The sequence below is a fragment of the Trachurus japonicus genome, chromosome 9 (genome assembly GCF_045865225.1).
Source record: "Trachurus japonicus isolate A0001 chromosome 9, Traja_1.0".
In the NCBI taxonomy this organism is placed as follows: Eukaryota; Metazoa; Chordata; class Actinopteri; order Carangiformes; family Carangidae; genus Trachurus; species Trachurus japonicus.
The window spans coordinates 27,992,411-28,009,651 of record NC_140915.1 but is presented as its reverse complement, the minus strand read 5'-3'; the positions used below and the strand labels follow the sequence as shown (position 1 = coordinate 28,009,651).

The following is a 17,241-nucleotide window of genomic DNA, read 5'->3' as shown; positions in this document are numbered from 1 at the left end:
ACCCACCTCGGTAGACATCGCTCCACTGATTGCCTTCTCACTGGCTTCGTTGACAACAAATGCACATGGCCTGGGGGGACGGGAGGAGGGTTAGCTGTGAGTTTTTATGACAGTGTTGTAAAAAAGCGACCAACTTGCCCTTTAAAAGTGTTAATATACATTGCAATCAATGCCAAATGTATTGCTGGACCTTTGAATATAGCTGCTACTTAACTGTATAGCAGGTGAAGGATAAACTGCATTAGGCAAAAATGGGATTTCCCATTCATTATTTTTCCATCTCTGTCTTGGCCTCCTTGTCAGATATGTTGACTGGGGAAGAGCTAAGTTGTCAAATAAAACTAGTTTGCTGGGAGAAGCAGTTTAGTTCTGCTACCTATTGATTCACTAAAAGCCCCAGCATGAATTATAAATGATAGAAATACAGTAGTTTCCAGTTTTGTCTGCAAAACATTTTGAAGCAACAGCTTCTCAGAAATACGTCTGCTTGATGGAATTTCAGAAATTTAATCTATTCATATCCAGTGAACCTGCAAATGAAACTAAAAATAACCATGTGGAAAGTAGCATTTCAAAATGCAGGCTGGCATAGGAATCACTTTGTGATTTCCCAAACTAGTGTGGTTTCAAAACAGGCTGCAGAAAGTATTGCTTATGGTGTAGCCTGAAGCGAATCACTGAAACACTCACCACAAAGCAGTGGAGTCGATTCTCTGACTACATTCAATAATTTGAAAATATCTTGATGTTGATAACAACCTGTTCATTTTCTGTGGTCAAAGAGAGAATTATTTTATTATGTTGTTGTAGGGTAATGATTGATGGCAAAAACAGACTAAATTGATAACGTAAAGGATGGTTGGAGGTGGGAGGTTGAAGCTTTTCAAGAAGTAAACAGAAGCACAAAGTTTTGTCAGACATTGCGGCTCTGATCCATGCATCAAAGTGATGTATGCACCCAGAGACAAGGTTGACTAGCCAGACACAAAAGAAGGAGGGAGGGGGCCTCAGTGACAAGTGGTGTCCGATTCCCTATTAACACATTGTCTCCCCTTGATGATGATTCCAAGGGATGAAAGGCAACAACAAAGGCAAGAAAGAAATTAAAGTTGAAATGAAGCAGCCCTCACAATCAATGAAGGGATGTCTTACCATACAAAATTTAATCTCCTTAAACTGAGGAGCAACCAAAATAAAGTGCTTTAAAAGACTGACACAGGATAGTCAGTAATAGCAGCAAAATATATTGGAAAGAAGAAATTTAATTGTGCCAAACCATTTTTAGGGCCGTTTATTTTTCCACAGTCCTCCTCGCTATCTTAAAGATAATTGATCAGGGCTAATGTTCTTTAAGTGATTTTGATTTTAAAAAATAAGAAAAGGCTGTTCCGCATCCATGAGCCCCTCTTTACTGGCCAAAGAAAAGCCTTTGCTCCACATGTCGTCAGCAATCAGATTCCTCATAAAACATTTTTAGCCTGTGGTACCCTTTTGCACTCATTCATTTCAGCTGAGCACGCAGGTGCTGTCTGTCAAAGTCTGAGATGGTGCAGTGCCTAGAGCAGAGGGTGGACATGAATGTGGACTATAGATACAGCGCAGGCACTGGCATGATGTAAAGGCAAAATCAGTGCATCATTGTATAAATACCATGTGTCAGCCTGTGATGGTTATATGCAATATTTTACCCTTCTATAGCTTTGGTGAGCCAGGCAACAGTTGTGACACATTTCTCAGACTTGATTCTTCATGAACCTACTCTTTGTCTTCCCTTACTTCCGTTGCATTAACACATTATTTTGGAGGTAAGGTTAAAGGTATTTTGATGCTCTGTACACAAAGAATGGAAAACCATGTCCAGGTTGTATCTCTATAACTGTGATTCTGGATTGCCATTGACTTTAGGGACATGTTCATTTAATGTCACACATGGTGCTCAGAGGTTGTTTTTTATCTTGCTGAACCATGAGCCATAAACTGTACAGAGACCTCCAAAGGAGGTATTTTCTTCATCCTCAGGAGACAGTGCAAGGCTGTCTGATAAAGAGTTAGGATGTATCACTCACTCACTCACTCACTCGCCTGGTGTTAAAGAGACGAGGGCCATTTGGGAGCTTTTTCAATACAACCACAATAACTTGGTGGCATTGCCGTCGGTCTCCCCTGAGCCTGCATAGTTTACCCATTTTACAGTTCGCCACGAGGAGAGACAGCCAACACTCTGACATAGTTTACTGCTATGGTTGGAAAGAAAAATACATAATGGAAATTTGTTTTATTTGTTTTATGTTTTATTTGTTAGGATCCCCATTAGCTGCGCTCTAGAACGCCGCTAGTCTTCCTGGGGTCCACAGTTAAAACCAGTACATTTAAACGTAAATCTGCAATCACAACATGAAAGACAAGTCAACAAAATCTTACATTAAATGGAAATGGAAATGGATGAATGAAGTAGACATCAAAGGGAGATGCATGTCACATTTATTGTTGATGTGGTTTTCCAGCTAATCGTGTTCATCTGCATCTGATGATATGTATTAATTTTAATGAGCAGGATGATGGACATTAAAGGCAGTGAGTGTGAGAGAGCTGCAGCGATAGCCACAGAGCATTTGAGCGACCACAAAAGCAGCTTCTGAGTAAATGATTTTCATGTTCATGTTTATTGCTCCAGCTCAGTAAATTCTACCTGTCAAAAAGCCATGCATTGAATTTCACTGTATCCTGTATGGGTAAGACCCTGTTTGGCCCCAGGGCTCCCAGCCCTGTCTTAGCTGTCATACATGATGAGCTGCCAACAGGAGGCTGCAGCTTTGTAGGTGACCTCAGATGAAAACACTCTGCCCTCTGTCTTTACCCATAGTTCCCTGTGGGTGTTTTACTGTAGCACAAGGTAAAGTGTGTCCATTGTCCAAGTCCTGGCACGACTTTACCCCCCTCCCATCTTGCAGCACAGTGCGTGTGTGTGTGTGTCGGAAGGTGTGCAGGAAACATTTAAATCCAGTGCATTTCACAACCAAAATTTTAGAACATCGCATTAAAAAGAGTCTAATTGTTTAGGTTGATTTTTGGTGCTGTCTGATCATGTGGCCTTTCCATGTGCTATTTCAAATTCAAAATCAAGATGCAGGCACAGGTGACTATGTTATAGCAGTAGTACAGTATCCGTCTACCAATTATCACCTACATCTTGACATAAAATCGATTGTGTGTTGTGTTTACCAGGAATCTACTTTCTGCAAGTTGGAACTTTAGTGCAGCATTGTTTTTCTGTGTTCCACTTCTGTCACAGTAGATTTCCGTACCAACTTTAAATAATTATAGATACTTAATGATGCGATGGGGAATAAACCATAGAATCATTAACAAGTGAGATCAACAATCAGTGGAAGGAACGTGAGGTTCATGCACGTGCATAATTTTAACGTGCATTGTTTGTGTGGTGTGAATGTGTAGTATACTGGATGGGCATTTGTATTTGAAACAAATTCACATATGTTTTTTCAATTTATTTCTGTTGACTGTTTCTGTTGTGGTTTACCCGACCTGAGCTCTTCAGAGTCACCACATAATTATTATTATTTGTAATATCAAAGTGCTTTTAAAGCATATTGTCAAACAGTTCGCCACAGACTCTGAGTGGATGAGTGGATTGCTGCCATCAGAACTATTCCTGATGCTCTATGCTATGCTATGTAATGAAGGATGATTATGTAAATAGTTTTAATACATGGGTTTCACTGTATTGCATTTTAGGCATAGTTAGGTTTCATTTGAATTCTGAATTGTTAAATTGCTGCTATTATTTGTAATAGAAACTAGTTTTTGGTCAACAAAACATTAGCGCCTCCAACAGACTTTTTGCTGATTGTTGTAGAGTTTCATTTAGCTTCTTATGCCATAAGTGCACAACATGTCAATCATAACCTAATCAGTGTTTTAGATACATCACAGATTAGCTATACATCATTGACATTATGAGCAGTAAGTCAAAGATATGATGTATTTGCAGCAGATGACCATTGGAACCAAACTACTATCAGATTTTTTTAATACGTCTGAAATGTGGTTTTCAGGTGTGGTTTTTTTGGTTTTCAGTTTTGAAACTGAAGTAGAATTCTCATTATAAAGTATTTGTGCACAATGTAGTAGACACTGGAAGAAATGTTGTGGGTGTATCCTGTCATTAATGCTTCATCACAAGCTGCTTACTGTCTTCCCTCCTCTGGGTAATAGTCTGCTCATCCTCTTTTACCTGCTGTCTGTTATTCTCACTGGTTCCTCTCACGATGTGTTTGCTTCCTCTCTCACTGCATGTTTTCTTGTTCTCTATTTTTGCTTTCATGTTGCCGATCTAGTTATCTCCGCTTTTGTTGTCTAGCTACATTAACGGTTCCATTTGCAAGAAGTGCACAGCTGTCAAAATATGAGGTCTGGAATGAGGTTATCCTACTCTGGCTCTTAAAATCTGCAGTGAGTTGGCAGATGAGTAAATGGTATGGCTAACACTACTGTAGGTGTGTCTGAGCCATTTTGACTTGTAGACACAATTTCCCCACAACTAATGCAATGCCATATATTTCTGCAGCCTTAATATGTGATACAATTTTATGAGTTGTTAAATTATGTCTAAATGTAATGTGTCCATAAATAACATGAGCACTCCAAGAGCTGCAGTTAAGCCTGATTCTTAGTCCTTAAACATCCCTGCCAGAAACTACTGTAATTTCATCCCTATGAGACTAAGTAATGACTAGCCAGACAGTTCTAGACTCTGTTATTTGCATGTGCTGTCACATTTGTGTTCATTATAGAGTACATGCATGCTCTGTGTGTGTGTGTCCGTGTGCATGCCTGCATATAAAGGACTAATATTAGTGTGGGGTTTTACAGTGATTAGTTCTGAAATTACAGCTAACAGCAGTGAGACTACAGCGAGTCTAATTATCTCATCTGCCGTACAACAGTTTCTTAAGATGTGAAAACAGTGTGAGAGGCAGAACTTGACACCACTGTCGGCATGTTGTTGCCTATTTTATTTCAAGTCCCCTTCACTGCCTTCTCACCTCGTTATTTTCCCACATGCCCTGCAGTTGCCTTCTTTATTTTTCGTTCGTGCTCATACAGCATACGGTGTGTTAAGCAAGATATCTTACTGTTGCGCTACCTCACACTATGCACTTTGATCACAGCAAGGTCAGGCTGCTCATTAGTAACGGTTCATAAGAGGTAAAAGTCAGTGAATGAGAGGAAAGTTACATCTTCTTAGCATAAAGCAGCAAGAGGCAGAGGCATACACGTGTCTGATAACTGTAATAAGGAAGGCTCTCCCATTTGTCAGCAGTCCGTGATGGAGTTTCTTGTCTTTGTGGCCTAAACCAATACGTGCTCTTGCATTCTGGGTAATCACAAAGCTGCAACCATTCATCAGCCCTGACGTTACACATGCGCCAGGAACTCTCTCTCTCTCTCTCTCACACACACACATGCACGTGTGCACACTCAATTTGCAGCCACAAACGGCTACGATCTGAGAGTGAGGCTGTTCCAGCTTTGCAGCATGAGCATGACTGTGGGTTTTATGGGCAGCTTTACTACATTTTTCTCCTCTACTGTTCTCACATCTCATGTCAAGCATCAGTGAGCCTCCTGTGAGAAGTGGTTCTTAATTACAGTGTTTTTGACAGGTTATGTTTTGGCCATCTCTGAACAGGTCATCCTGAACTCTATATTTTTGATGCAGTAAGTCCCCAGAAGAGGCGAACGTGCGAGTGAGAGCGGACACTTTGACACTAAGCTGATGCAGAAATCCTTAAAATGAGACTTTTTGCTACAGTAACTACCATAGTTACAGTAGATGTTGTAGGTACTGGAGATGTGATTATTCAACCCTACAGCTTTACACTAAACTCAAAGGAAAGGAGCTAGGCAGGCACATTAAGCAATAACAACAGCACGTGGAACGACAGCATGAACTGCTGGTGTTTTTGTATTTGACATGGACTGTAGCATCAGGGTTGATGCCAGCTGTCAACTGGCAAAAGCTTGACAACTTTATATATTATGACATTTTATCAACATGTTATCAACATGTTGATAAAATGTCATTGCTATTGTTACTGTTATTGTTTATGAATTGTGCGAGCTGGCATCACACAACATTCACAAAGGCTTGCTTAGGCAAAAGTGACGGCTCATAACATGTGCTAGGTGCTCACTACATCAGCAGGCTCCAGTCATTATGTAATACTGTGTTTAATATTTTTTTTAGTTAGTTAGTGCAATTCCAGTGAGCTGGATGAAGTTGGAAACTTGAATTGAGTGAATAGATTTCTGACATCTGTCCTCTTGGCTCTTGCATACATTTTTCAGTGAAATAAATCACTGTTGGCTGGTACAGGAATAATTTAACATTTGTGTTTTATTTATGTAGTGTCTTTCTTCAAGGTAGACAGTCATTGAGTCATAGAATTAACACAGGTCGAACTAATGAACCATTGCTACTGAAATTCAAAGATCTTGTTAATCTACAGACAGCTCAAATAATATTTAAAGCAAGAAACAACTCACTGCCTGGAAATATTCAAAAATTATTCATTGAAAGGGAAGGGGGTTACAACTTAAGGGGAAAATTTAACTTCAAAATCCGGAACATACGAACAACAAGAAGAAGCTTTTGTGTTCCTATCTGTGGAACTAAACTATGGAACAGTTTGAATGTGGAGTTAAAAGAATGTCCAAACATAATCCAGTTCAAAAAGAAATACAAATAAATTATTTTCAGTATGTACAGAAAAGAGGGTGTCTGACAACCACAAGGTGCTTATTATTATTTATTTGGGTATTATTTACCGACTTAGTTTATTTATTGCTCGGTTCATGTTACTTTCAGTTTGTCTTTATGTATGAATGTGTTTGCATATGTTTTATATGTATATGACTATATAGAGAAATAAAGACTAGTAATCATATATTAGAATAAATCTATATGTATATAAATATAAATATAATAATATATTAGAATAAATCCAGTTAAATAACTCATACATTAACTTACTGTATATATTATAATGACTAGATAACTTGATAGATAAATTCAAGTAATAATGACTAGATAATTTGATAGATAATTTATGAATAAGGGGTGGGAATAAATAAGTTTTACTTCTTCCCACCTTTTCGGATATGAAACAAACAAATAAACAAACAAAACCAAAAAAAATCAAATTACCTTTATTGAAGCTTTATTTTCAATTATTTTCTTTTATTTTTATATATATATATATATTTTTTTTTTTGTTCATATGTTGTTTTTGCAAAGTTTTTACATGTTATGTCTGTCCATTTCTGTATTATGTTTTATTTCTTTTAACATGTCCGAAATAAACTTAAACTAACTACTAACTAACTAACTAATTGCAGTGACCCTGATTACACACTACACACCCCTGCATTTGATGTAGTTACTCGTTATGTTATTGGTTGCACCTGTGTCTCTTGTTCTACATGTCAAAACGTCTGTGCTGAAAAGGGTCTGTTTGCAACCGCTGCTTTCACCAAGGCTGCGTGAAGAGTAAGTCTATCACAGGAGTTAATAATTAGTAATTTTCTTTACTTTGGTGAAGGCTTGTTGAGGAAAGGTGCTGCACCTCCATAATTGCTATGATATGTCTCAGCAATTGTTTCTAGAAAACAGAAAACAGACAACACACAACAAGAATGCAGCATGTGACAAACTTAGACCTGTGTATGTGGTGCAATAGTGACTGACAGTGATGTTAACCTATTAACACTGAAATAATTTCCAACTGATACAAAAGAAGCATCGTTTATTGATGTGCATTTGAGTTCTATTGTGTCTCATTTCATATACTGTATGTTCTGTTATTTTATGAGCAAGTCAGTCCCCCCTCATAGAAACAACTTTAATTTAGATGTGTCTGAAAGCTTCACACCTAGGCTGCTTGGTAAACGGAAACTGCAGATTTCATATTAACATTATGCATTATTGATGGTTTTCTAATGCTAGCAGCAGGCGGATTGTCATCTATATTCATTGTGTTTGGATACTGAAACTCTAATCAGTAAGTATCAGATCTACAAGGTCTGACTCCTGTTCAAATAATATTTTCCATATTTTCAGATTTGTGTTTGGTTTCTTTGTAATACATAATTGGGCTCAGTGTGTGTAGAGCTGCCCCCTGTTATTTTTCTTCTTTGGGTGTTCCCATGCCTTTAATGTGTGTTGTGTGCGAAACATTGATAAGTCAGTTTCTGTTTATGTATTTATTTACTTATTCAATTTAATTAATTAATTATTTATGTGTTTTATTTTAGGAACAAGCAAACTCCTTAGATCTTTACTACTATAGCCTATTGTAATATTCAAAATAGTGAGATGATGACTTTTTCATGCAGTATGATACTTATTTTTAGAACATTATCACACTGTCCCCTGTAGAAATGTAATTACCCTCTGATATATTATCAGTTAATAATTCAGCACCATTTGTCTGCCCTGTGCTGACACATAAAGCTATTGATCATGAATGGATAATGGGTGTCTAAGGATTTAGTGAAAATGGGAATGCAGAATAATTCACATATCAGTGTGAGGCCATACAGTATAACACAGATGAATTTGCAGCTAATCACACAGCTGCATCACTGTTAGCCTTGCAGTCAGTAACAATCACTTTTTATGATCTTATTTAAGAGACTTGACCAAGGAATAATGTTAAGTAGAGCTGAATGTTTTTTAATGAATCTGAATGTGACCTTAACGTCACATTGTGCCATTTAAGTGCAGCAGAAGTGTCCTCTCCACAGCATACATATCAGGACTGTCTGCTCTGCCTTCTTGTCTCTTACAGACAGGAGCCATCTTTTGCTCTGTGCCAGAATTTTTCACCCAAGGTCCGAACATTATGTTCTTTCATGAGCTCTGCCTAATGGTTTACATTTATTTTTTATTGATACCCGACCCGAATCCCAAAGCGTGTTACAGAAAAACCATTATTCGTTCACCACATTCACATCGGTGGTGGTAAACTACAACCATAGCCACAGCTGCCCTGGGGCAGACTGACTGAAGCGTATAGCTGCCAATGTGCGCCAAACCGCCCCTCTGACCACGACCATGTAATGCCCTGCTACTGTACATCAGAACAATCAACGTGACAAGCAATTGGCCTTGGATCTGTGTGTGTGTTTCATGTGTGAGGGAGATTTAGTAGCGACTGATGTATGAGAAAGCACTGTCTGTAGTTGTGTTTTCATCAATGGGTTGACCACTTGTGTGTGTGAGTTCCTCTAAGTGCAATAAATGCCTCACACATTGATTGCACAAACACACAAACGGGCTCGGAGTTCTTCGTCTTCTCTTCATGAGTTTTTCCTTTTATGTGTAAAGTAAACACATGCTTGGATATTGATCAGTGGGTTTGTCTGGACCACTGGGAGGCACTTTCATGATATTTATTGTTGCTTAATCCCAACGCTGCAAGAAAGCATTACATTTTGATTAACTTTCCAAAATTATTAGCTCACCCCAATAGTGACGTCATGGCTTCTAATGCAGGAAACTGAGTCTCTTCTATTCTAAATGGATTTGTAGTTGACTTGACTTTGTTTTTATTCACAATCCCTCCAAAAGACCACTTACTAAAATCACCCACAACATAAGATAAACAAAAACTGAGAATATAGTCCCACATGTTGCATGAAATGCCACATTAGTGCTACATATTTACGTAATTCTATAACATCTACCCCTAATGTATTGATTTGAAGCATTTGTCAGGTGCTGGTCATATTACCTGGCCTTTCAGTTGCATTTTCCCTCATGCCAAAAGCAACATGCTGCAATAGCTTGTGATTTTGATTGATGGTGGAAATCTTATTTTCGTTTTACTCAGTGGCAAGTCATGCATCCTGATTCGTGAGCAGGCTCCTTGACGATATGGTGAGAAATTATGTCAAAGCCATAACTTTCCCTAAATACCTTCGACAGAAAAGAAATCAACTGGAAGTTAGTGAGATGAGGCTTAGTAATGTAATTAAATTTGGGGAGCTGGAGGGAGAGTGAAAGAAAACGAAAATGTTGAAACAGGGAAAAAGAGGAGGTTGTTTTAGGAGGGAGAAACAGGCAGAAAGAGAGTGAGCATGAAAAGAAGTTCAGTCTTCAAACCAAATCTGGCAAATAAATGGTGCAAACGGATCCGGTCTAGTGCATCACTAAAATTAAAGGCTACTGCAGATCAAAGGCAAACAAAGTAACTCAATAAGCAGAGCTGGGATGACTTTTATTCACTCCCACTATCCCTTGAGTAAGTAGACGTTGTGCATGGATGCACACTGCCTCCCATTGGTATCAGCTGGTAGGTTATGAATTGGACAGAGGTTGTAGGCACATTATTAGCATATGCTTCTGCAAAAGATGATCATGCATATTGCTATATTTTCAGTCTAGACAATAGGTGTCCTGTTTGTGTTTGAACCTTTTGTTCCAAACATCCTGGATAACTTACGTGTCATAATGTAAATATGATGCCAAGTCTGGTTGCTCCCCCCTCAACCAGCAAGGTTGCTGATTGTTTGGTTGCAGAACACAAATGTTGCTATTCCTTTTTAGCTTTTGTTTATGAAGTCAAATTATTGTCCACAATCAAACAAGGTGTCTCAACACAGGTAAAGTGTGTGCGAAAAATGTTTTGTTGACATCTGATCATTGGGTTGTCTTTTTAAGCTTGCTGTCGTAGCATTCTCAGATGTCTGGCAGGAGAGCCTGGTTTACTGGCAGACAGACACAGTGAGCAGTATTTTCATGGCGGCTGCCCATTAGGGGTTCAGAAGAGATAAATGTGTGGTGGATTATGTTTTCAGCTGCCTGTCAGGAAGACAGAGAGCAGCTATCAAATGCAAGTCTATCAGTCTGGGTCTGCCAATGTGCCACGCCCAGAGCAAATTTACCTGCTGCTTCTACCCTTGGGTCCCCTCATAAATAAATGTACTATATTTCAGCTGTTATTGTTAGGATTATTAGTATTGGTTGGTTTCAATGGCATATATATGATGAATAGATTAACATATGTATATGAGCCACTTAGTATCGAGTTGTGTCCTTTGCAAATTCTCCTCATGCACTCACCCAGTCTCTGGACTTTCAGTGAGGAGGATTAGGAAGCGAACTATGTCTTTGATATCAGAATTTAGAGAAAAGCCCCTCTTATTGGGTTTACATTGTCTGTTTACTATGGTAAATTAGAGTATATTCAGACCCCTTCACTTTTCTCACATTTTGTTATTTGCAGCTTTACTGTATGCTGAAATTGTTTCACCTTCAATACCCACTATAGCAATGCAAAATGATGTAAGTATTCAGACCCTTTGCTAATGTATGTCAGGTACTTCCCATTTCCCTCAATCATCTTTGAAATGTTTCTACACTTTGATTGGATCCACCTGTCAGATTTGATCGATGATTTGGAAAGGCATACACTTAGGCTACCTATAGAAGGTCATGTATGTGGCAGAGCAACAACTAAGTCATGAGGTTAGAGACAGGATGGACTCTCAGACTGTGAGAAACAGGATTCTCTGCTTTGATGATACCAAGATTGAACTTTTGCGCCTCAGTTCTAAGTGCTATGAATCCTATGGCACACCTCTGGAGAGACCTGAAAGTGGCCACTGAGGGTCCCCATCCAACCAGAAAGAGCTTAAGGGGATCTTCAGAGCACACTAGAAAATCCTTAAATCCATGTGTGCAAACCTTGATTAAAATCTTGCACCCTGGTCTCAGCAGCTCTGCCTCTGGACCCTACCTCCTCTTTCCATAAAAGTGACCTAATGCATGTATAGTAACATATATGAATAATCATTGGAAGACTATATGAAGGGTATTTTTGTTTTATCACAGTTTTGATGACTGTTTCCTGTCCATGTAGATTAGGGGTGTTTTGACTGGAGCCCGTGAGCATCAGCACTAATGCCATTCAACAGTGGAAAGAGAGAAAAACACTTTTTAACCTCGCTTCAGTGCCTTTGGCAGATTCTGCCGCTGCCAGTTTATCAGCGTGTGACACATTGCCTCCTTCTACCCATTCTCACCTTACTCAGCACTTCCATTTCACAGCCAACTGCCCATAGGGTGGACAAACATTGAGGTCCACCAATCAATCAAGCCACAGTCTTGAACCTCAACTGGTTTTAGGCATTCATGTCAACCATTATTCATTCTTCCAAAGTTTATAGATCTTACAATACCTATTGCCTATTGACCATTTCAACACCAGCCACCTCTTTGATCATTCCTCTCTGCTGGATCATTCCCTGGCTCACTCCTACTCAGCCACTACCCACGTACTGTACCACACCATTTCGTATGTTTCAGCCTGTGTGTGTTTATGGCACCATAAAGCCTGCGCTATGGGATGCATGAGACAGAGCCAGTGATGTGTCTCAGAGATATTGACCCAGTGGGACACAGAAAGAAAGAGCGAGAGAGAGTTGCTGCAGTTTTAGAGATTGGTGGCTTTTGCCTCCATGATGCAGCAGGGGACCATTTCTCTTAAGTCTTGTCTTTGTTCCCACATCCTCTCATCTCATGGTCATGATGCAGTGAGTGTCTTTTAAAGGGACACAGATTCTATTTTTGATGATTCCATGCTTGTATGTACAGAATTTTGCACTGTTTATGTCTTTGCTGCCTCTTACACTACATTGATGTCATCCTGTCACCTGTGTCCCCTTGCAGCTCTCCTGTAGTGTATTTCAAGTGCAACAGTGTGTGCATTAAGAGTGTGTGTGCCTCATAGCTGTGCTGGTGCACATGAGGTTGCCTGAGGTTGTTTTAAATGTGAAGAAGTGGACATCCTTTCCCAGCCAGCTGGTGTAGGTAGATATGTTGCCGCTCTAAACATCAAAGCTTGCTGGCAGCAGATAAGCATGTCAGAACATTTCATGCTTTTGTGATTAATTTTGTTAAGACTATGTACAGTATTTGAACACTATATCGCATTCCTTGCAATGAATAATAAACCCTGTCAGTCTTCCCATTTTCTCCTCACTGTCTCCATCAACCATCAGTAAAGTCATTATTTGAGAATCACATATTTGCTGTTCATCTCTTGCTACTGATAAAGCAAGACCGACTTGAACTGATGAGACATCTGCAAACACTGAGGGAGCTCATCCTGTTCTGTGCCCTTGCTGTCATTCTTGTGTCGGATGTACTGTGTTGGATATGTTGACAACACATCCACCCTCGAGGCTGCCAAACAGAAAATAGGGCAGATTACCATACGTAAATATAAGGACTGGTTACTTGTGATATTCACTGGTACTGTATAGTCTGTATATTTAGTTAAATTGTGTCTAATTCAAGAGATAAAGCACAGCCAGTGTATATGCTCTGTGTGAGAGCGAGAATTGTTTCATAATAGGATTTCCTTTCCTCTTCTATGATTTGCCTTGTAATCACTTTGGTCACAGTGCATGATAGCATAACACTGGCTTGAGACATGTACAGCACGTAAACAGATGATGGGTCCAGGGTACTGGCAAATCACCCTTTCCATTAGATGTATATACACTGGAAGGCGTGAGGGTGAAAAGATACCATGAAGTGGTCTGTGCAAATAACATATAACTTCCTTGCAATTTGATTCCATTGTAAAAAGCCTTATATACTGTAACTAACACACTAACATACTGTTTTATATGTGTATGTAACTACTGTACATGTGTTCTATATCTGTGATTAGTCTTATTCAGGTCCCTTTAAGTTATCTGAGTCTGAAAGTGAACAGACTGCTGAGCCAGTGCACAAACACGACTTTGAATACAAACACCACATTGTGAATAATTTCCATTTGCCTAAAATCTGTGTTGTTTCTTTTTTCATTTTAATTGTGATCCAGTAAACTAATGAACATCTGTGTTTGACTGAAAAAACCCTACTTTGTGATTCATATTGAAACTTATCTGCTTGATTGAATATCATTAATAGGCTACTTTTTTTCTTTTTTTTTTAACCTTACAGTCTCCTTATTTCTTGAACTGGGCCTGTTGTTTTTTTATGGTATGTTTTCCTGAGCTCTGTTAGTTTTCTTTGCCTGTCAAACCAATTGACTTTTTAGGTTTATGGACCTTGGGGAATAGGACAGTAAAATAAAGCTGAAATGTAATGGACAGGAGGATCAATGCCCGTTTGTCATGGTAATAAAATGTAGATTTAAAATTACACACCTTTTCTTTTTCCTATTGGTCATCACCATGAGTGGTGGATGTACAGAGATAATAAATTGTGGATCCTCTTGTCTGTCTGTCTGTCTGTCTGTCTGTCTGTCTGTCTGTACCATTTGTGTGTGTTTGTGTGTGTACTACACACACAATATGTATTTGTTTACATTTATGTTTAAAAGCTTTTGTATTTGTTTGTGCCCAGTTTAGCAATGCATTGTTTGTAAGCATGCTGGCCCAATCAATGTTTTTATTCATTCATTTATTAATATACAAAACCTCCGTTCACAATAGTAATCAGTGCAACCAAAATAAATCATCTGTGGCCCTTTATGAATAGATGTAAACCTATGGCACCATCTAGTGGTCAAATAGAGTCACTGCACAGGACATGACCATTCACAATTACATAGTAGTGATCATGTGACCCCCAATCACATGACATGCTTTGTGACAGTTCTAGAGAGGCTATGATAATAAAATGCATGGTAACATACGTATGTTCTAAATTATGCAAACGTATGATTTTTATATTTGGAAACAGACTTATACAACACATACATTTCTACATTTCAAACGTTAATTGTCAACAGACCAGGTTAATCTAAATGTTCTTGACTCAAATGTCTAAATATTCGATCATAGTCACTGTAGATAATATGACAATTTGACCAGTGATATAAGCTACAGCTACTACTTACTCATGATGTATTGTTAGACAGGTAGCATATGTTAGTGGTATTCTTCTCTATCCTAGTATTAACCAGTTTGTGTCTGTGTTTCCTGTCTTTCCCGGTAGGCACCAGTGATCCATATGTGAAGTTTAAGATAGCAGGGAAGGAGGTGTTCAGAAGTAAGACCATCCATAAAAACCTCAACCCAGTGTGGGATGAGAGAGTAAGCCTACATGTGGAAACCTTGAGGGACCCACTATATGTCAAGGTACTGTAAATAAGTGAAATCCAACTTTCAACCTACTGTAATATGAATTTTTGTATTATTTTGAGTAACAGTTGTCGATGAACAACCCTCAGTGCAAGCTTCAGTTTTTTCTGCAAGTTACGACTAATGAATGTGAAATGATTGTCAGTGACAGACACATGTGCAGTGTGGTGTTGAGGGTCTGCTCTTGACAATGGTTACTGTCTAAATGTCTCTTTGTAGGTCTTTGACTATGACTTTGGACTTCAGGATGATTTCATGGGATCAGCGTACATCTACCTGGAGTCGCTGGAACACCAGAGGTCTCTTTGTCTCTTATGCCCTCCTTTTTTTAATTACATCTTTCTATTCCAGTAACACCTTAATCATCTTTTAGCCTCTGTATGTCTTTTAACTCAGCTCTCTCCTGTAGTCTTTGTCTATGATTGTATTTGATAGACCTCATTGTTAACTGCAAGTCAAGAGGTTAAAGCAGAAGTAAGTGATATTTTTGTGTTAATATAAGTCTTAAATAGTTATATCTTCCGACAGCAATCACTTACATAGAGTGTTTGGACCGAAACACGGGTCTGTCAGTCACTCTGCTCTGCTCTGAGCCGAGGAGAAAACTTTTCTCGTATCCTACAATTTTTATCCAATGAGGAGAGAGAACGGCATAAAGGGCTGTGTGTGCAGCCAAGGGATGCGCCTGAATGTGGTGACGTAGGGACGAGGACTGTTATGGTGTGTTCAAGGCAACTCGTAACTCGTGTTTTTCCGACCTGTGAAGTCGTACCAGTTCGATCTGGTACGAGTTCATGGGTCGGAAGTTACGAGTGGCCGTTATAGTGACTTTCACAGGTAAAACAGGTCGGAAAAACACGAGTGGGTTGCCTGGAACGCTACAAAGTCGTAAGTTGTGACTTGAAGCTGTAATTTACGGTTTCAAAAGCCTGCCTGGAACGCAGCATTACCCAAAACGACCGGATCGCTTACTTCTGCTTTAAGAGTCAGGGATTTCTCTCCAAACATATTTCCTTTCTTTTGATGCAATCATTTTGATCAAATACAGCCTGTGGTCTCCCTCTAGTGGCAGTCTTTGGTAACTCACCTCATACCTCATGAAGCATAGCAGATCAATATACTGTCTCTGTGTGCACTCCCATTTGATCACATATAGAGGATTTTAATCACTTAATCACTAATCACTGAAAGTCCATCATTTATTTTCTGATAAGTAGAAGTGCTGCCACTGGTTGAGCCCTCCGCCCACATGCTATGTTTTTACTCCCTGAAATTCATGACTGTGACAGCCAAAGTGCACGACAGACACCCTTTTCACAGCAGAGGTTTGGCATTTTACAGCAGGAAAAACGCAGATGTAGTTGATAACATTTAGAAACAAGTGTATCCCATTAGGTAAGTCAGCTTCAGGGCACTAGTATTTTGCATGCTGGCTCATTGACATGGCTTTTCTTTTCATGACAAATTGAATAATGAGTAATAGGAATCATCCAATTATTGGGCTGAATGATTATTGGCTGCATTTCCAAGTATTGGAATCATTAGCTTTTAACTGAAAAAATTACATTAATTTCAAAATGCACTTTGGCAAGAGTTGATGCAGCTGCCTAAAGCTGTTGCGGTCTATAGTTGACTCTGTGATCTAAAGCAACTTCCTGACAACAATTCTGATTGGCCATCACGCTAAAAGCTACTGCATACATGGATGGACACAGTAGAGCTGCTGTGGCGAGTCATTGCTAAAGTTGTAATAAATATCACAATGTTATACACTAAAGTTACAATACACCACGCTGATGAATAGGATATGCTAATTTGTTCGTCCAAAATACACAACATACAAAGACAGGGAGAAAGCAAAGTTAAAGAAACCATGAGTTCTCAACAGCACGTAAACAGCAGCCGCATTAGAGAAGGTTGCTGGAAGGAGCAGAGCTAGTGTAAATAAAAAATGTACAAGCAGTGGTTAGTCATTGCCACCAGTTGCAGAAACTGAAGATGAGACACTCCACTGGCTGCAGCACACCAGCATGGAAACAGCTGCTTTTACTG

The 17,241-nt window shown here is 39.1% G+C and overlaps 1 protein-coding gene across 7 annotated transcripts in view; it reads left to right on the top strand.

Annotated features, from left to right (window-relative positions):
* Nucleotides 1-17,241, top strand: part of mctp1a (multiple C2 domains, transmembrane 1a) — a 143,790-nt gene that overhangs the window by 57,251 nt on the left and 69,298 nt on the right. For all 7 annotated transcript variants that reach the window (XM_085787088.1, XM_085787089.1, XM_085787093.1 and 4 more), the window contains exons 3-4: nt 15,044-15,186; nt 15,409-15,488. In XM_085787088.1, coding sequence (XP_085643214.1) covers nt 15,044-15,186; nt 15,409-15,488 — 223 coding nt within the window. The remainder of the gene's footprint in view (nt 1-15,043; nt 15,187-15,408; nt 15,489-17,241) is intronic.